General features: G+C 43.0%; 1 protein-coding gene across 2 annotated transcripts in view; it reads right to left on the bottom strand.

Annotated features, from left to right (window-relative positions):
• Positions 1–21,930, bottom strand: part of LOC122946757 (gamma-aminobutyric acid receptor subunit beta-4-like) — a 454,454-nt gene that overhangs the window by 96,198 nt on the left and 336,326 nt on the right. For both annotated transcript variants that reach the window (XM_044306553.1, XM_044306552.1), the window contains exon 6: positions 16,382–16,464. In XM_044306553.1, the coding sequence (XP_044162488.1) occupies positions 16,382–16,464 (83 nt within the window). The remainder of the gene's footprint in view (positions 1–16,381; positions 16,465–21,930) is intronic.

Below are 21,930 nucleotides of genomic sequence, written 5' to 3'. Positions count from 1 at the left end.
GGTGCATTTCATTTTGTTCTGTTCAGTTTTGTCCCCATTGACAATGAATAGGGACAAAACGGAAGCGTTTTTTTCCCAGCTATTGAGACCCTCTGCCGGATCTCAATAGCGGAAAGGGAAAACGCTGGTGTGAAAGTAGCCTAAATCTGTTATTTTACACATAGTCTTACTGTGTGTCAGACTCAGAATTAAAAGGTGGTCTAATATACTGCTGGTCTATTTACAGATGCCTGATTAGGCAGAAAAACCTATCTTGACCCAGGTGTTAAAACTTAACTTTTATTAGAATAGTTCTAAAAAGGTATATATTTATATTATAGATGGATGCAACATGCACCCTTTATTGAACTGAAACAACCTAGGAATGAAAGATTAAAAATACAATGCACCTCAACTCTGTTAGTGGTGATACTGCACTAGATTAGAGGGAGAGAGATGTGCACTATCTCTCAATAATTGTCCCTTATAGACAGAGTGCTGCTGTGGCCCACTGCCGTCACGCCGTCCGCGTTGATGCTACACACTGAAAATGGTGTTTTGACAGCCTACTGATGTGGTATGAGAGCAGAACACAAACCTCTGTGAATGTGTCACATTAGTCGTGTGATTGATTCACAAGCTAAATTGACTGAACCGCACCAGGGACTCAGTGTCCAGCAACATGTGCCACAGTGCACTGAAAACTTGAACTACACCAAACACCATGGGCACATGCCCGTTTGGTGTTGGTAACAATGAGGAGGTGCAGAGCAGTTAAAATCTAAGACTGCCCCCCGACATGTTTCGCCAGAATTCTGGCTTCTTCAGGGTCGCTGCCCATTTGCCCCTGAAGAAGACAGAATTCTGGCAAAACATGTCGGGGGGCAGTCTTAGATTTTAACTGCTCTGCACCTCCTCATTGTTACCAACACCAAACGGGCATGTGCCCATGGTGTTTGGTGTAGTTCAAGTTTTCAGTGCACTGTGGCACATGTTGCTGGACACTGAGTCCCTGGTGCGGTTCAGTCAATTTAGCTTGTGAATCAATCACACGACTAATGTGACACATTCACAGAGGTTTGTGTTCTGCTCTCATACCACGTCAGTAGGCTGTCAAAACACCATTTTCAGTGTGTAGCATCAATGCAGCTCTGCTCCGCTTTTTAGCAAGGATGAGCTTTGTGAGAATGGTCAGCAGTTACAGGCCAGCCCAAACTTGGAGGTCTGCTGTGGACTCCTCTAGGCGTGCAACTACCGACGATGACACATGTTGCGAGAGTTCAGGGATGTGCGCAAGAGACAGGTGAGAGTGACACAAGTGATGACCAAACAGATGTAGATGATGATGTAGCCAATTGCATGAGGGATCTTGTTGAAGAGGGGGCATCATCATCAGGGGGTGAGGGTGGCAGCATGCCCGTAAGACAGCAAGATGGAAATGTTCCAATGAGACAGCATACTGGAAGCAGTGAGAGATCTGCAGTGAAACATGGGAAGGGTACACTGTATGCTACTCAGGAGACTACCTGTGAGGAATACATTAGCAGTGCACGAGTTTATAAAAGCAGCAGTAGGCAGGCATTATGCAGTGGCGGAGGGAATCATGCTTTAAATTGGAATATATAAAATACATTTTTCATTTTTAATATACACCTTAATCAGTGTACTGTATGTATTTTACACATTTTCACAAAAAAAATTTAGGCTCAATCCCATTGTGCTGTGTATCTATTTAGTATTTTTTTTGCAATCATTTTCATTATAATATTCACTTTTCACTTTTTTCCTCTTTTCTCTTTTTAGCACTACTTTCTAATATAAACATTTTATCTTTATCATGGTTTCTGTGCACTATATTTCACACTGGATATATATATATATATATATATATATATATATTTTTTTTTTTTGTATTTTTTTTTGTCATTTTAAATTTTGTGTCACTTTTTTCTGTATTACATTTTTGGTATTTACACCTCAATTACACATTTGTACTTTCAACACTTAATGACGTCAGTGTGTAATATTTTTATATCTGGTATATGATTCTTCACATTACAGTTGATAGATGTTTCATTCACATTATCACATTTTCATGATTTGCTATATAATAATTTTATAATTTTATAATAATCATGGTTTAAGCGATTTGTATTTCAATAGGGGTAATGCCAGGCCTGCGCACATATCCATTCGATGCTGCCGGTATTCATCCCGCGACAGGTCAATTTTTTTTCATGGACTGGAAACACGGATCACGGACGCGGATGACAAACGGTGCATTTTCCGAATTTTCCACGGACCCGTTGAAAGTCAATGGGTTCGCAGAAAATCACGGGAAACGGAACAACGGACACGGGACACAACAACGGTCGTGTGCATGAGGCCAAAGGGTGAGAAAAAAACCTGAATCGTTAGTTTAATTTTTTTTTTCCATTACAGCGATCAGCGCACAGGAAATTTTTATTAATATTTTTATAGTTCAGATATTTTCAATGAGGCAATACCTAATATGCTTTTTTTATATGTAAAATTTGGAAAGGGGGTGATTTAAACTATAAAATATATATACTTAATTTTTACAGTGACAACTTTTAACCCCTTTAGGGTCTTTTGATCCCTTGACCTATTCGCTCTTATAGAGAACTATTAGGTCGAAAAGCATTTTGAGGTTCTTCTGGCTGAGCTGTGCCTCATGCAGCAAGTATGTTACCATGGCAACCATGGGAAGCTTCAAAAGCGTCCAGGCTGCCATGGCAACCGATCGGAGCCCCACAATTTCACTGTGGGGGCTTAGATCAGATGGCAGCATCCCTCTGCCTTACGTCACAGATGCTGCAATCAGTGTTTATCGTGGCATCTGAGGGGTTAAATGACGGGGTTCGGCAGGATCGCCATTCCCCGTCATTGCGACCGGGTTACATTCGGAACCTGCAGTGTATGGAGCGGGTTCACTGCAGCTGCCTTCTCCATACATTCGTTCAGCCAACGTGACATACGGGTACACCTGATTTAGAGCAATTCATGAAGAATTAATTTGTTATGAATCAAATTTCTTGTCGAAATTCAGCGAACCGACCGATCAGAATTTTTCAAAACTTTGCTCATCTCTTGGTAGTGACTAAAGATCTGGAAAAAAAATATTCCGACTTTGTGTAATGCTTTGCTTACTGAATTGGCGCAATCTACATATCACTTTATACTGTATCTGTGAGGGAAATGTATTTCGGTCTAAAATTCATGAAATTAGATGTCAAGCACATGTTATCCAGATCTACTAAAATATTTAGATCTGTCAAACTGCAAGAGAATCACGACAAGGTGCTGACCTGCTGACACTCTTTGGTGTGGGGTGAAAGTTGGAACTAAGGATGAGCGAACCAGTTCTTACTGAACCGGATTCATACTGAATCTTTTTAGGTTCGTTTCAGATTAATACACTACATGTTAGTGGGAAAAAACACTTAGGAGGAAGAAGTGTTCTCACATGACCCTGAGAGGAAGGGGTGGGAGCGGGGGCTTGCTCTGATTTGCAACCAGGCCAACAGACAGCCTTAATGAGCCAATCAGTGCTGCAACAGGCAGGAAGGTGCCCTATCATAACAAGCAGAACAACATTCTGTGCTGAGCTGTGAATGAGGGTGCTTGATCACAGCAATGTCTGCCAAGAAAATTATCTTAAGGAGTCAGGGACAGTCAGAAATCAATCAAGTTTGTATTTGTATTCTACTGCCAGGGACAGTGAAGGGAAAGGCTAGAATTACAAAGAAGAAGAAGAATTAAGTGTTTAAAATAGGGACACGCAGGGAAACTGTCAGCCAGGGATGGAGAAGTGAGAAGCTGCGGCTGGCTGTGTCTGCTAGCACAACTGTAGTCACTGCAAACCTCAAAAGCAGCTACAAGCAAGGAAACTGTACTACACTTGTTCTACCATCGATCTAGCATAGCATATAGAACATTAGTGAGAACTCTATGTTAGGTAATTTCATATATTGTATTAATTTATTTTTTAGTTTGAAAAACCATATACATCAGGGATTGAGAATGTAATATTAGGGCTAAATGCATTTTTATTTTCCACACACACAGTTCCAATTTTATTTTATTTTTTTGAGGGGGTTATGGAATTTAACTAAACCAGCATATAGGTGATCAGTACACCAATACACACGTTAAGGTAGCGATTTACCTGTGAGTGATAACAGGATATTAAGGGTCAGGCCTGGCCCTCAATCATTCTTTCTCATTTATTTAATTTACACACATTTTGATTATTTTTTTGTGGGTTGAATTTTATTAAACCATCATATAGGTGATCAGTACACCAATACACAGGTTAAGGCAGCAATTTCCCTGTAAGAGGATATTAAGGGTCAGGCCTTGGCCCTCACTCATTCGTATTTATTTATTTCATATAGACACAATTAGATTTTTTTTGTGGGTTCAATTTTATTAAATCATCATAAACAGTTAAAACCAGAAGTTTACATACACTATATAAAAATACACATATGCATGGTTTTCTCAATAACTGACATGAAATCAGAATGAACCTTTCCTGTTTTTGGTCAATTAGGATTACAATAATTATTATTATTTGCCAAATGCCAGAATAATGAGAGAGAGGGAATGTTTTAAGGCATTTTTAATATTTGGTACCATTGCCCTAAAACTGTATGACTTGTGTCAAACCTTTTGAATATCCTTCCACAAGCTTCTCACAATAGTTGGTGGGAATTTGGCCCCATTCCTCCTGGCAAAACTGATGTAACTGAGCCAAGTTTGTTAGTCGCCTTGCTCGCACCTGCCTTTTCATCTTTGCCCATACATTTTCAATAGGATTGAGATTAGGACTTTGTGATGGCCACTCCAAAACATTGACTTTGTTATCCTTAAGCCACTTTGTAACCAGTTTGGCAGTATGCTTCGGGGCAATGTGCATTTGGAAGACCTATTTCCACCCAAGCTTTAACTTCCTGGCTGATGTCTTGAGATGTTGCTTCAGTGTTTCCACATAACCTTCTTTCCTAATGATGCCATCTATTTTGTAAAGCGCACCAGTCCCTCCTGCAGCAAAACAACCCCACAACATGATACTTCCACCCCCGTGTTTCACAGTTGGGATGGTGTTCTCAGGCTTCCAGGCTTCCTCCTTTTTTCCTCCAAACGTAACGATGGTCATCATGGGCACAAAGTTAAATTTTAGGTTCGTCAGAATGCAGGTCTTTGTTCCTGTGTGCATTTTCAAACATTAATCTGGCTTTTTTTTTATTTCTTTTGGAGTAATAGCTTCTTCCTGGCAGAGTGGCCTTTCAGCCCATGCTGATACAGTACTCGTTTCACTGTGGATATTGACACAATCTTACCAGCTTCCGCCATTATCTTCACAAGGTCTTTTGCTTTTGTTCTTGGGTTGATGTGCACATGTCGGACCAAAGCACGTTCATCTCTGGTACACAGAACCAGTCTCCTTCCTTATCCATATGATGGCTGGACATTCCCATCTATTTTGTACTTGCGTATAATTGTTTGTTTCATAAACAGGTGAACAAGGCACCTTCAGGTATCTTGAAATTGTGGATTTACTTATACATGATACATTGGTTTGCGTTACCATCAAAACAAAACGATTTACTGCCTGAAAAGGAACGCTTAATAACTATTTTATTTAATTTATTTACTTAAAAATTGTGGCTAACCACCCAAAAATACTTAAATCAGGCTGAATGCAGGAAGATGGCTATTGTCTGTTTAATTATTAGGGTTGACCGAACTGTAAAGTTTGGGTTCGTATCGAACTTTAGGATTTTTGGACCCCGGACCCGATCCTGAACTTTTCAGTAAAAGTTCAGGTTTGGTGTTTGGCGAGTTAATGGCGCTTTTTGAAAGGCTGAGCAGCCAATCAACAAGCGATTAACTCGTGTGCCCTTAGAAGCCATCACATACATGCCTACTAATGGCATGGCTGTGATTGGCCAGTGCAGCATGTGACCCAGCCTCTATATAAGCTGGAGTCACGTAGCGCTGCACGTCACTCCGCTCTTATTAGTGTAGGGATAGGATGCTGCTGCTGTAAGGGAGAGATTTTGTTTTGTGGGTGCAGTGCACAATTTTTTTACACTTTTTGTGCAGTGCACAATTACTTTTATCCGTCTGTTAGTTAGGTGGGCATTGGCGGCCATTTTATGCAAGTTCAGTGCATCAGCACAGCATATGTGCATTTGTGACAGTCAAGTAAAGGCTTGAAATACTGCAATTATATTATGGGTTTAAAAAAATTACCCATTTTTTGCAAGACCCTACATCTGGGGCCTTTGCTGCATTTGTCACAGTGAAATACAAGCTTGAAATACTGCAATTATATTCTGGGTTTTAAAAAAAACACCCTTTTTGGGCAATACCCTACATCTGGCGCCTTTTTTGCATTTGTCACAGTTAAATACAAGTTTGCAATACTGCACTAATATTCGGTTATTAAAAAACACCCTTTTTGGGCAAGATACTAAATGTGCGGCCTTTGCTGCATTTGTCACAGTGAAATACAAGCTTGAAAAACTGCACTAATATTCTGTTATTTATTTGCATTGGTCACAGTAAAATACAAGCATTAGATACTGCTGTTATATTCTGTTATAAAAAAAACCACTCATTTTGGGCAAGATAATAAATTTGCGGCCTTTGCTGCATTTGTCACAGTGAAATACAAGCTTAAAATACGACAATTATAATCTGGGTTTTAAAAAACACCAATTTTTGGCAAGATACTAAATTTGCGGCCTTTGCTGCATTTCTGACAGTCCAATACAAGTGTTATATACCACTGTTATTTTCTGGTATAAAAAAAACACCCATTCTGGGCAAGATACTAAATTTGGGGCCTTTGCTGCATTTGTCACAGTGAAATACAATCAGTCAATACTGCAGTTACATTGTTGGTTGACAAATTAAAAAAATTTGTGACCGTGAAGTAATTGTATAAAATTCGCCTGTCACACTATTGTGTGACCTCAAGAAATTTTTCCTCTTTTTGACACCAGCACTGTCTTACTCTCAGTGAACTTAATTGTTGACTATTGGTGGTTACATTTTTTGCCTGACATAAACCATCTGTTAGTTTGGTGGGTGAACGCAAAGAATGAGAAGAGCGTCAAATAAGGGACGTGGCCCCGGTCGTGGTGCTGCTGGTGGAGCTCCTGTTGCAAGGAGAGGACGTAGTCGATCTGTGCCAGCTACACACACAAGTGAAACACCTTCCTTAGATGCGAGTAGGCGACAGAACCTTCAGCGTTATTTGGTAGGTCCGAATGCAGCTCTACAAATGGTGAGGCCAGAACAAGTACAGGCTATAGTAGATTGGGTGGCTGACAGTGTCTCCAGTTCCTTCACATTGTCTCCCACCCAGTCTCCTGCTGAAACATCAGAGTTGGTACCTGCAGCCCATGTCCATCAGTCCTTCACCTCACCCCCTTGCAAATCAGCCAAGCAGTCTGAACCCCAATTCATTGAGCAGTCTCTTCTGCTTTTTGATGACTCTGCTAGCAGGGTTTCCCAGGGCCATCCACATATCCCTAACCCAGAAGTGGAAGAGATTGAGTGCACCGATGCCCAACCACTGTTTCAAGATGAGTAAATGGGAGGACCACCGCAGCACGTCTCAGATGATGACGAAACACAGGTGCCAACTGCTGGGGCTTTCTGCGGTGTGCAGACCGACAAGGAGGGCAGGGGTGAAGACTGGGTGGAAGATGATGTGGAGTATGATAAGGTCCTCGACCCCACATGGAATCAAGGTCATGCGAGTGACCAGTGTAGTTCAGAGGAAGAGGCAGTGGTCGTACAGAGCCACCAGCACAGCAGAAGAGGGAGCAGTGTGCAAAAGCGGAGCAGCCGTCCTCTAGACAGTACTCCTGCTACTGCCCACCGCAAAAAGGGACCAAGCACACCAAAGCCAGCTCTAAGGAGTTCCCTGATGTGGCAGTTCATCAGACAATGTGCTGACAACAAGACACGAGTGGTTTGCACGCTGTGCAATCAGAGCCTGAAGCGAGGCATAAACGTTCTCAACCTGAGCACAACCTGCATGACCAGGCATCTAAGTGCAAAGCATGAGCTGCAGTGGAGTAGACACCTCAAAAACAAAGAAAGGTCTCTGGCTCCTCCTGCTTCCTCTTCTGCTGCAGTCTCGGCCTCTTCATCCACCTCTGGAGTGACAGTGGCACCTGACACCCCGCAAACCGAGGATCTGCCAGCAAAGCCACCACCTGGATCACCAAGCATCTCCACAATGTCCCATGGAAGCGTTCAACTCTCTAGCACCCAAACCCTGGAGCGAAAGAGAAAGTACCACTACCCACCCCAAGTTCCCTGGCCCTGAATGCCAGCATTTCAAAATGACTGGCCTTTGAAATTCTGTAATTCCCTCTGGTGAAGACAGATAGTTTTGAAAAGCCTTATGGCAGTGGCTGTCCCACAGTACGTCGTGCCCAGCCGCCATTACTTTTCCAGGCGAACCATCCCTTCCCTGCACAACCAAGTGGGGGACAAAATCAGATGTGCACTGCGCAACTCCATCTGTGGGAAGGTCCACCTAACTACGGATACGTAGACCAGTAAGCACAGTCAGGGACGTTATATCTCCCTAACAGCACACTGGGTAAATGCAGTGGCGGCTGGGCCTGAGGCGGATAGCAGTTTGGCGCATGTCCTTCCACCACTGAGGATTGTAAGGCGCTTCTCTTTGCCTCCTGTTGCTTCCTCCTCCTCTACCGCCAACTCATCCGGTCAGCGTAGCACCTTCACCGCCAACTTCAGCACAGCCAGGAGTAAACGACAGCAGGCAGTTTTAAAACGTATCTGTTTGGGGGACAAACCCCACACCGTGCAGGAGCTGTGGACGGGCATGGAACAACAGACCGATGAGTTTTTTGTGCCAGTGAGCCTCAAGCCCAGTCTGGTGGTGTGCGATAATGGGTAAAAATTACCCAGATATGTCAGAGCTGCTGCAGAAAGTGCGGGCCGTCTGTGCATACTTTCAGCGTTCTCACCCTGCTGCTGCTCGCCTGTCAGCGCTGCAGCGTAACTTTGGCCTTCCGGCTCACCGCCTCATATGCGACGTGCCTCTTGCACATGCTGGCCAGACTGTGCGAGCAGCAGCAGGTGATAGTGGAGTTTCAGCTGCAGTATGCATGGGTGAGTCGATCTGCCGAACAGCACCACTTCACCACCAATGACTGGGCCTCCATGTGAGACCTATGTGCCTTGTTGCGCTGTTTCGAGTTCTCCACCAAACTAGCCAGTGCGGATGACACCGTTCTCAGCATTACTATCCCACTCCTATGCCTCCTTGAAAAAACACTTTGGGCGATGATGGAAGAGGATGTGGCACAGGAGGAGGAGGAGAAAGAGGGATCATTTCATAGGGTTTTAGGCCAGTCATTCACAAGCGGCTCCGAGGATGGGTTCCTACACCCACAAACGCCAGGTACACAATTGTCCAGCCAGGGCACAGTTCTGAAGGATGACGAAGTGGAGGATGATGAGATGGAGGAGGAGGAACCGTGTTCACTGCAGGGTGGCACCTAAACCAGCTCATGGAAATCACTGGTGCGTGTCTGGGGGGATACAGAGGACACAGATGATATACCTTCCATAGAGGACAGCTTTTTGTTGCCTCTGGGCAGCCTGGTACACATGAGCGATTACATGCTGCAGTACGCATGGGTGAGTCGCTCTGCCGAACAGCACCACTTCACCACCAATGACTGGGCCTCCATGTGAGACCTATGGTCCTTGTTGCGCTGTTTCGAGTTCTCCACCAACATAGCCAGTCCTGATGACACCATTCTCAGCGTTACTATCCCACTCCTATGCCTCCTTGAAAAAACACTTTGAGCGATGATGGAAGAGGATGTGGCACAGGAGGAGGAGGAGGAGGAGGAGAAAGAGGGATCATTTCATAGGGTTTTAGGCCAGTCATTCACAAGCGGCTCCGAGGATGGGTTCCTACACCCACAAACGCCAGGTACACAATTGTCCAGCCAGGGCACAGTTCTGGAGGATGACGAAGTGGAGGATGATGAGATGGAGGAGGAGGAACCGTGTTCACTGCAGGGTGGCACCCAAACCAGCTCATGGAAATCACTGGTGCGTGTCTGGGGGGATACAGAGGACACAGATGATACACCTTCAATAGAGGACAGCTTTTCGTTGCCTCTGGGCAGCCTGGTACACATGAGCGATTACATGCTGCAGTGTCTCCGCAACAACCGCCAAGTTGGCCACATTCTAACTTGTGCTGATTACTGGGTCGCCAGGCTGCTGGATTCCCGTTACAAGGACAATTTACAGTCCTTAATTCCGTCACTGGAGCCTGATTGTAAAGAGTACAAGCGCACGCTAGTAGTCACGCATTAAAATGAACCTGGCATGGATCCCACAGGACTTGTCCGTACCTTGTGCAGAATAGATTTGCATACCGGCCTTACCCAGCTATTGTTATATTACAGCGCAATTGCTCATTGTTGTATTTTTTATATTTCCCACTCTTTTTGGGTGTTGCCTAATTTGAAAAAAATATAAATTAAAACCAAAAAACTGTGTTGGCTACCTTGTCCTCCTCCACCGCCGCTTCCACCTACACCACTACATCCACCGCCTCCTCAATCTCCTACTCCATATGGACCTCCACCTCATACATCAAGATAATTTGTTAATTTTTATGTATTTTATTTTATTCTAAGTCATTTCACTCATTTGTCTGATACATTGTTGAATTATATTTCCCAATTTTTTGGCTGTGATATACCCCTGCTCTACCTAGTGGACAGGTTAATAAATCTCACTAATTTGTCTGTTACATTGTCGGGTGAAATTCACAATTTTTTGTCTGTGATATACCCCTGCTCTACCTAGTGGGCAGGTTAATAAATTTCACTCATTTTTCTGTTACATAGTTGGGCGACATTCACCAATTTTTGGCTGTGATTTAAACCTGCTCTACCTAGTGGACAGGTTAATACATACATTTCACTAATTTTTCTGGTACATAGTTGGGTGACATTCACCAATTTTTGGCAGTGATATACCCCTGCTCTACCTAGTGGACAAGTTAAAAAATTTCACTAATTTGTCTGTTACATTGTCGGGTGAAATTCTCTAATTTTTGGCCGCTGCTCTACCTAGTAGACAAGGAAATACATTTCACTAATTCGTTTGTTACATTCTTTGGTGACATTTTACAATTTTTGCCGTGAATAAACCCCTGCTCTGCAAAGGTGACAGGGACCTAAATTGCAAAAAATCATCTGTTACATTGTCAGGTGACATTTTACCAATTTTTTCGTATACAAACCTGTGCTCTGCTTATTTTTTGTAAAATAGTCTGTTGAATTGGTAGGTGACATGAACACAGTTTTGCCGTGAATAAACCCCTGCTCTACGTAGTTGACAGGGCCCGAAATTTTAAAAAATCGTCTGTTCCATTGGTGGGTGACATAAACCCATTTTTGGAAATGAAAAACCCCTGCTCTGCGTAGGTGACAAGGATTTAAATTTGTAAAATTTGTCTTTAATTGGCCCTTTCATTTGATCCTTCCGCTTTAATAACTTGTCTCACATTACAGCTCGATCACAATGCAGCCACTGACCTCCCTTGGATGTGGTATCAATTTCTCACGCTCCCTCTCTGACGTGGAACCCTGATTCTCTGCTAACCATGATCAACATGGTAGGCGCAGAAAAGAACATCGAAAGTTTATAGAGAAGATATCCAATTGGATCGTAGACGTCACAGGGACGTGCGATCAGGCAGAAGTTATCTAGAGTCAGCAAAGCGGCAGCAGGGCCTCTCCTGTCTAACGTTTCCAAATCCAAAATACCCCAGTGACATTCACTATAATTTTGTATTAATCATTCCAATAACAGGGCATCTTAAGAGTCCTGTATTGTTATTTATCGTCACTACCTCTCCGATTCGGGAGTGGGTAATTGCTGCACGCCCCCTCCTTTACTTGGAAGCTTCGGCTTCAATAATTTGTCCCACATTTCCGCTCAATCACATTTAATTTCAGCCATTTATCTCCCTTGGATGTGGTATCCCTTTCTCACGCTCCCTCACCGGCATGGAACCCTGATTCGCTGCTAACCGTGATCAACATGGTAGGCGCAGAAAAGAACATTGAAAGTTGATAGAGCAGATATCCAATTGGATCGTGGACATCACGGGGACGTGCGATGTGTAGTATATGTGCACACTCCTACACGTACTGACTGATGGGTCTGCCCCCTTTTAACTTCTGGGTTTCCAAATTGGGCGCATGGCCTGAGCTTGCCCTTTACGCCTTGGAGGTGCTGGCCTCCCCTGCAGCCAGTGTATTGTCTGAACGTTTGTTTAGCATGGCTGGAGGGGGTTATCCCAGGTTATATTTCCCAATGATTTGGGGTGTACCCTAATTTAAACAAAAATGAAAACCAAAAACTAGTGTTGGCTACCTCTTCCTCCTCCACTGCCGCTTCCACCTACACCGCCACATCCAATGCCTCCTCAACCTCCTACTCCATATGGACCTCATCCTCCTAGATCAAGATTATTATTTTTTATTTTTGCCTATTTTATGTTATTTTAAGTCATATACCTATCAACATTTGTTTGCGGCGCGCTTGCCATGCCATTTGCAGCCTTCTAGCCCATGCCATTTTAGTGCTCCAAAGTTCGGGTCCCCTTTGACTCTAATGGGGTTTGGGGTCAAGTTCGGGTCCCGAACTCGAACATTTTGTGAAGTTCGGCCGAACTCGTCGAACCCGAACATCCAGGTGTCTGCTCAAATCTAGTTATAACTGTGTTATTTGTGGTGTTACATAGGACTGTAGGCACCATCCATACCTTCTAATTGTCCAGGCTAGGACATGACAGTCCCAGAATTAGATGTCTGTCTTGCAGTCCCAGGACGGCTGTGGCATGTCCTGCTCTTAAATGATTTCTGCATTCTTAGGATGCAGAGACAGTTGAATGCAATGGTGAAGCAGGCAGCCATCCACTGCTTGCTTTACCATTCCACTCTCATCACGCCTGCCGGACTAAGTATGACAGAGTGCTGATGTTGGGGATGATGATTCCTCAATCCCTGTGCTCATGTCACTTCATCGCACCTGTTGTTGAGGAGAGTATGTGTGGTCTGTTCTCCAGGGGAAAGTGGCGAAGTGTTATTTTTATATTTTATTAACAATCCAGCACTACTGTAAGGGGTCACTAAAGGGGGCATTCTACTGTGTGGGGGCACTAAAGGAGATATTCTACTGTAAGGGGGACAATTACTGTGTGGGAGCACAGCGCGGACGTAACTACTGTGCAGGGCCACAAAGGGTGCTGGGTGGAATTGGTGCATGTAGATAAGCATTAAGCGGAATTAGAGGTGTTTCTTAGTATGAAACAAATTTGCATGTGGCGGGATCATAATGACCCTTCTTGGGCTTTTTAAAAGTTGGGAGTTATGACTATACAGTACATTATCTGCGCTCAGAGAGTTATCCCTCTGTTATCTGTGGTGTTGCATAAGACTGCAAGTGACATCTACTCCCATTCTCCCATAAAAAACATCAAGAGAGCCAAACAAAAACTACAGTAGGCAAATGAAGCTCTGTTCTCTAGACAGAGTCTGCATCTATTATACCTATATGGTATATCTGTAGTACCCCAGAATGGTGCATTACCGTTTTGTCCATGGCTATGTCTAGCAATGTATCCAATCAGTATATTTATTGCAAGGTCTTCTCATTTACTGCCTTAATATTCTTATGCAACCGTTTTTACATGTGATGTGCTTGGTTTTCCAGCAGGTGGCATATGTTCTGGCAGATTCCTTTAGAAAGAATGGAACAAACCATTTCATTCTGCCCCCCTTTGGGCAGAAGGGTGTTTTCCTATTTCCCACCAAAGGAGTTTTTTTTTTAGGAAATTAGAAGAGTTGAGTGAGAGAGTCCAAAGAGACCAGACAAAACACAGTAATGGAAGTCTTTTACCCTCCTGCTGCAGAAGCTTTGAGAAAGCAGCTTGTAGAGCAGCACACTCTTGATATCAATAGGACTTTGTATCTTAGATGGGGACAACGGGTTCAAGACACCCCATTCTGTTTGAAACAGTAACCAAAACTTGAAGGTAAAGATAGCATTATGGAATAAACAGTCTAGGCCAACTGCCAGAACCGTGCATACTGCTGGAACCAAGAAAGAGAAATATCAAGTACTAGCAAGTACTGCAAGTCTATTTCAAGTTTAAAAAAAATTAAACTTCACAAAGTCCGGACTTCATTTTTTTCCTCGCTCCAACTCAATCTATGCAATGGAGACTGACCCCCAGGAAGTGACACAAACATTAGGGGATCAGCAGAGAAGATGTCCCGCAGCGCAAGAAACCATCCAATATTTTTAAACAATTTGAGAGGTTTTTATTCAGCAAGTGGTACAACGAGTTTCGGGGACAGTGGTCCCCTTTGTCAGGTACAGAATGCTTGCATACAGTATTGTGGTTGTTACACACATCTAAATACCCTAAAAAAAAAACCCACCAAAACACCTTTGAATTGGGGGTCATGGGGTGGGAATGGGTGGTGACGTGGAAAAAAATGAATATGCTAGGTTTTTATTCATTTTTAATAAAAGACTAATGTGAGGGCATTGGAAGGGTTAATAAATGTTGGGGTGAATGGTGTGCGAAAACTATTCTTATTCTGAATCTGGAACTGATGGCTGACAGTGGTAGGGTCACCACCAGAACCTATTTCAAGAAAGTCGACTGCTCCAGCGAACATCACAAAAAGTGGAAGAACAATATTCCCTTCAGTCACTTTAAGCGAATAGGACGCAACTGTTCCAGTGACAATGACTACATCTTGAAAAGTGAAATTATAGAGACAAGATTCTTGCAAAAAGGCTAACCCCCCAGGATTATCAATGCAGACTGGAACAGAGCTCAAACCCTCACACAGGAAGACTGTTTATCAAAAACAAATACCAGTGATCCGATAAAGGACGACACCATGAAATAATTCAATATGAATTTCATAACCACTTACAACAGTAACCATAATGATATCAGAAATATTTTATCCAAACACTGGCACATACTGAAAAGTGATCCATTTTTGAACAATTCAGGTGGGCCCAAACCCTCAAAAATCTACTTGCACCCAGCAAACTGAAGAGATGTTTGGAACAGGGCAACACACCGCTTAAGACAAGGGCACCAGGCAGTTATAGATAAAATCTAATTAAATGCCTCCTTCCACTGCCATAATGGCGAGTCGTTCCTGATTAAAGACCATCTGGACTGCGGTTCAATAAACGTCATCTATCTGAACACCTGCCCCTGCGGTCTAAAGTATATAGGACGTACCAGCCAAACCCTGCGCAATAGACTAAACAAACATAGATCCAATGTCAAAAAGAAGTTCCTACAGCACAATATATTCAAATTATTGGATAGTTTCTTGCCCTGCAGGACATCTTCTCTGCTGATCGACTTATCTTCTGAGGGACCTCAGGCATCCCTGACCAGAAGTACTTGTATCCTTGGCTACACACCATCCGTTTTAGAGGGGATCAAAACAACCAAAGATGAGCTTACGCTAGAGTTGTGCCTGCGCATAGCAGAACCACACAAGGTGAGCCTGCTTTTGGAGACACTTTCTTACTATATACGTACGTTATTACACTATGCTGCACCTTCTTTGTGTTTCCTAGCTGAACACTGCCTATACAACCATTTGACAAACATAAGGGGGCAGCACACTGCATATCCACAGAAAGATCATAGATAAGAATACCCCTTTAAATGATATTTGCACAGTATTGCAGTGTTACCCCATGGTTGCTACATGGGAATGCACTCTTATTAACGGATTGCCCAGCTTCCACAATGTATTGCCCAGCTAACCAACTGCTCTGCTCAGCAATTGCAAAGCCTTAGAGGGAATACTGGATGCAGGCCCTTCAACCTCAGGATTGTAGAGGTTCTAGAGGTCTAGATCAATCATAAAGTTAAAGTATAGAATAGTGATATGTTTATTACTTTATAAGATATAAATAACCCTTTAAAACCCATGCAACGTATTTTTTTTTACCACCAGCATCATTATATAACAGTCACAATTTACAGCAACTTTTTTCTATAAATTGGGAGAGTATAGAGGGGCTTTAATGATGGCCATCAATGCATCAGAGAAAACCTTATCCTTCCTCTATTAACAGAATACAGGTGCCCTTTACAATGTAGGTCAGCCGATGATTTTATTTAACCTGTTCTACTGAATTAATTACATTTTGACTACTTAATGTGCTTATAATGTCGTTGATAAAATAAATAAAAAATAAATAACTGTAATCAAATAAGACTTGCAAAAGCACTTACAGCTCTCTATCTCTAAAGTACAATTCTGCTGGTCCAGAGGGTATCTGCGCAGGTCCATCATGCAGGCAGCAGTGGTTGTAATTCTAAAGAACAAGAATAAAGGTTTGATTATTGTCATGTCTTTACCATTCTCACAAGTAAAAGCTTATTATATTCAGAGGCTAAAATATGAACACAGTGGTTTAGAGTTTAGTGATTAGCAGGTTTCGACTGGCCCTCAATGGAGCTAAAGAGAATCCTCCAGTGGTCCCCTGAGCCCAGGGCATGGACCTTCCTCAAAGCCTCACCACTAACAGCCATATAGCAGGCCAACAGATCATTGATTGTTTACACAGCAGGGCCTACTTCACACCTGTCATTTTTGCATCTAGTTACTGTGGTGATGTGTACAGTATAAGTGCTGGGAGGCGTGTATATCCCACCCAGATACCTCAGCTGGGTGAGAGAAATGAAATCCAGAAAGCTGCAGTGGTTTTAGCAAAGTGTAGTTTGCTGAGACAGTTTTGTCTAGATGTTGTTTTGGGCTGGATTTCATGTGGACTGGTGGATAGGTTTGGTAGTGAAATCTGCCAGTTCACAGTTCACACCCTTCCACTACATGTATTGTGTTTTGCCAAAGGTGATGGCCTGCTGCTGTAATCAAGGAGGGATAAAACAACCTTCTGTGTATGACTTGGGGGGAGAAAGGCTGAGAAAGCCTGAGAGGCTCTGTGTGGTCTCAGCCAGGAGGTCTGAGGGGTCACAAGGCTTTGTAAAGCCTAAAGTTTGGGGGAACCCAGCGACGCCTACGGAAAGGGGGTCGCACGGTCAGAGTCTGAAAAACTTCTGGACCATATCCCCCCTAGGGTGCTGGTGTGGTCACAGCCTTGAGGCTGCTGGACTGTATATGGCTGAGGAAGCCAGATCTAATCCCATGTGTGAACGGCACTCTATAGATGAGGTAGAGACAACACGTGTATTACGTAGAGCCCAGATGGGCAGGTGTTTATTTTTGAGGTTTATGTGAGTGATAGTGCTGAAGTGCCAAAATAAAGCACCTTTTAGACTTGAGCCCCGTTGTCAGAGGAGAATTCTGTGATTGCGACCCCCTAAGATAGAGCGATCCCTTACATTACATAGTTTATACTAAAAAAGTGATAAATCTATCAAGTTCAACTAAAGCATGGGTAGGGATGTTAATTTTAAAAAAGGGAAGTAAGACTCATACTTCTATACATTTTACTAAGCATTAAGAATTAATCTAAGCCCTTTTTAATACTGCCTACTGTTCCTGTTGTGACCACGTCTTGAGTTAGATTATTCCACAGATTCACAGTTCTTACAGTAAAGAAGCCTTGACACCTCCGGAAACTGAACTTGTTCTTCTTCAGACAAAGGCAACGCTCCCTTGTCTTTTGAGGGATTTCACATGAAACAGCTTTTTACCATATTTTTTGTATGGCCTATTTATATAAGTTAATCATGTTTCCCCTTAGACGCCTCTTCCCAAGAATAAATACATTTCATTTTTTTTAATCTTTCTTCATAACTAAGACCATCCATGCCCCTTATCAGTTTAGGTGCTCGCCTCCAGGGCATTCTTTCTATGGACTGGTGCCCAGAACTTAATTGTGTATTCCAGATGAGACCGCACCACAGCTTTGTAAAGTATGTTAAAGGTTGTCCTTAAAAAATATCATTTTCAAACTAACATCTTTATCTCAATACTTGAAATTTTGTATAGCCACTGAGTTATTCAATAAAGTGTAACTGTACAGCACCAATTGCTGTTTGTTTGCTTCCTTATTTATTTTCCCCTGTCACTGATCCTTGTGCTAAAATGAAAATCAATTACAAGTGTTTTTCCATCAATCTTCCATCAATTTCCCATAATGAGAAAGTGAAAACAGAATGGTGGAAATTGTTGCTAATTTATTGAAAAGGAAAAAATAAAATCTTGCACTGACATACTGTAAGTACGTAATGAACCATCCGAAGTCAATGTTTTTGAGTTGGAGGCAGCAGGTGGTGGAAAGGGCTTGGATGTGCGGTCAGAAGGAGAGGTCAGAATCCAGGGTCACTCCAAGGCAGCAGACTTGGTTGACCGGGGAGAGTGTGCAGCCATTGATCGTGATAGATAGTTTGTCTGTTGGGGTGGGGGGTTGAGCAAGATGGGGAAAGATGATGAATTCTGTTTTATCCATGTTGAGTTTTAGAAAGCGAGAGGAAAAGAAGGAGGATATGGGAGATAGACATTGTGGGATTCTGGATAGTAAGGGGTGATGTCTGGACCAAAAGAGGTAGATTTGTGTGTCGTCAGCATAAACGTGATACTTAAAGCCATGGGACTCTATGAGCTGTCCCAGGCCGAAAGTGTAGATAGAGAAGAGCAGGGGTACTAGGACAGAGCCTTGCGGGACACCAACAGAGAGGGAATGAGATGAGGAGGTGGTGTGAAAGTAGGAGACGCTAAATGTCTGCTCTGTGAGGTATAATGTGATCCAGGAGAGGGCCAGGTCAGTGATGCCAAGAGATGAGAGAGTTTTTAACAGAAGTAAGTGGTCGACAGTGTCAAAGGCAGAGGACAGGTCAAGGAGAAGGAGGACAGAGTAATAATGTTTTTGGGTTTTGGCTGTTAGTAGGTCATTGGTGACTTTGGTGAGGGCAGTCTCTGTTTAGTGGTGGGGTCGGAAGCCAGATTGTAGCCGGTCAAAGAGGGAGCAGGAGGAGAGATGAATGGACATGTTGCTAAAGTAGCTTTGAGGCATATGAAAGAAGTGACATGGGGCGAAAACTGGACAAAGAAGATGGGTCAAGTGAAGGATTTTTGAGGATGGGTGTAATGGTAGCATTTTTAAAACCAGAGGGGAAGACACCAGAGGTTAGTAATAGGTTGAAGAGATGAGTTAGGGCTGGGATAAACACTGTGGTGAGGTTAGGGATGAGGTGGGATGGGATTGTGTTATGTGCACAGGTGGTGAGATGTGATCTGGAGAGTAGAGTGGGGAGTTTTTCTTCTGTAATGGTGGAGAAGCGGGTTTTGGGAAAAGAGGACTGAGCAGTTGTGTAGAGGGTCTGTGGGGACTGTGCACTGAAGCTTTCTCTGATGTTGACTATCTTTTGTTTGAAGTATGTGGCAAAGTCCTCAGCTGAGATGAGAGGAGAGGGTGGGAGTGCTGGGGGACAGAGAGGGGAGTTAAAAGTGTTAAAAAGTTGTTTAGGGCTGTGGGACAGGGAAGATATGAGAGATGAGAGGTAGGCCTGTTTTGCATCAGCGAGTGAGGATTTGAAAATGAGGAGGGATTGCTTGTATGCGATGAAATGATCTTTAGAATGGGATTTCTTGAATCACCACTCAGCAGCCCTGGAAGCTTGTCTGAGTTTTTTGGTCAGGTTTGTGTGCCAAGGTTGTCTGTTGATTTTGGGGGTTTTGTTGTGTGTGAGGGGGCAACAATGTCCAGAGCTGTACTTATTGTGTTATTGTGGTGTTATATAGTGTGGTGGCAGTATCTGGGTCTTCAAGGGAACAAATGGTAGAGAGTGGCTGAAGAGAGTCAGAAAGCAAGCGAAAGTTGAGATGTTTAAGGTTTCTGCGGGGGTATGTTAGTGTGTGGATCGGGGGAGCAGCAGAAGAGACCAGTGAAGAGAAGGTGAGTAGGTTGTGGTCGGATAGGGGGAGAGGCGAATTAGAAAGGTTAGATAGGGAGCAGAGGCGGGTAAAGATAAGATCCAGAATGTGACCATCTCTGTGGGTGGGAGCGGAAGACCACTGTGAGAGGCCGAAGGATTAAGAGAGTAATTGTTGTTTTTAAAATACTTAATGAAGGAGCTAGATGCTCCGAAATGTGTCTGGTGTGGCCCCCTTAAGCAGTGAACATAGAGCTATTAAAGATTTGACTGCAGTCACCTATCTCGAAGACCGGACATTTAACTAAGCAATTCAGCCTAATAGTAAATTTCTAATACTGATCAGTATATTGGCTGATCCAGCGATAAAGAAACCTACGCCAGGTGGCGCATACACAGGCCCCTTTGCGGTGGATCAAAGGAACAGCTCCCGATCAAGTGGGACGCTGTAAAAGTGAACACAATTCGCTTGCTGGCTCTGGACATGGAGAAACCACGCTAACAGAAGGATTTGTAATGTAATCAATAATTTGCTACAACTATACAAATATCCGATGTATATTTATGAATAGTGTTGGGCGTGAATATTCGAATCGCGAATATCGGCACTTTAAGAATTTGCGAATATTTAAAATATAGTGATATATAATTGTAATGTCTTTGTCTGAGCTTAGCAACATCCCTAGCAACCAATAGTAACGTTGCCTACCCCTTACTATATAAGAACCTCCCCAGCAGCCATTTTCTACAGTTTTTTTTTAAAGTTCTGAAAGAGACAGCAGTGTCATCGCTGTGCTCTGTGCTTTGCTGTGTCATTACATTAGATAGATAATTAGATAGCTTTTATATATATATATATATATATACAGACGTGGACAAAATTGTTGGTACCCTTTGGTCAATGAAAGAAAAAGTCACAATGGTCACAGAAATAACTTTAATCTGACAAAAGTAATAATAAATTAAAATTCTATAAATGTTAACCAATGAAAGTCAGACATTGTTTTTCAACCATGCTTCAACAGAATTATGTAAAAAAATAAACTCATGAAACAGGCATGGACAAAAATGATGGTACCCCTAACTTAATATTTTGTTGCGCAACCTTTTGAGGCAATCACTGCAATCAAACGCTTCCTGTAACTGTCAATGAGACATCTGCACCTCTCAGCAGGTATTTTGGCCCACTCCTCATGAGCAAACTGCTCCAGTTGTGTCCGGTTTGAAGGGTGCCTTTTCCAGACTGCATGTTTCAGCTCCTTCCAAAGATGCTCAATAGGATTGAGGTCAGGGCTCATAGAAGGCCACTTTAGAATAGTCCAATTTTTTCCTCTTAGCCATTCTTGGGTGTTTTTAGCGGTGTGTTTTGGGTCATTGTCCTGTTGCAAGACCCATGACCTGCGACTGAGACCAAGCTTTCTGACACTGGCTAGTACATTTCTCTCTAGAATTCCTTGATAGTCTTGAGATTTCATTGTACCCTGCACAGATTCAAGACACCCTGTGCCAGACGCAGCAAAGCAGCCCCAGAACATAACAGAGCCTCCTCCATGTTTCACAGTAGGGACAGTGTTCTTTTCTTGATATGCTTCATTTTTTCGTCTGTGAACATACAGCTGATGTGCCTTGGCAAAAACTTCGATTTTTGTCTCATCTGTCCACAGGACATTCTCCCAGAAGCTTTGTGGCTTGTCAACATGTAGTTTGGCATATTCCAGTCTTGCTTTTTTATGATTCGTTTTCAACAATGGTGTCCTCCTTGGTCGTCTCCCATGTAGTCCACTTTGGCTCAAACAACGACGGATGGTGCGATCTGACACTGATGTTCCTTGAGCATGAAGTTCACCTTGAATCTCTTTAGAAGTCTTTCTAGGCTCTTTTGTTACCATTCGGATTATCCGTCTCTTAGATTTGTCATCAATTTTCCTCCTGCGGCCACGTCC

This window comes from Bufo gargarizans, chromosome 9 (assembly GCF_014858855.1).
Source record: "Bufo gargarizans isolate SCDJY-AF-19 chromosome 9, ASM1485885v1, whole genome shotgun sequence".
Taxonomy (NCBI): domain Eukaryota; kingdom Metazoa; phylum Chordata; class Amphibia; order Anura; family Bufonidae; genus Bufo; species Bufo gargarizans.
Note: the sequence above shows the minus strand (reverse complement) of the source record. Positions and strands in the feature narration are given on the sequence as shown.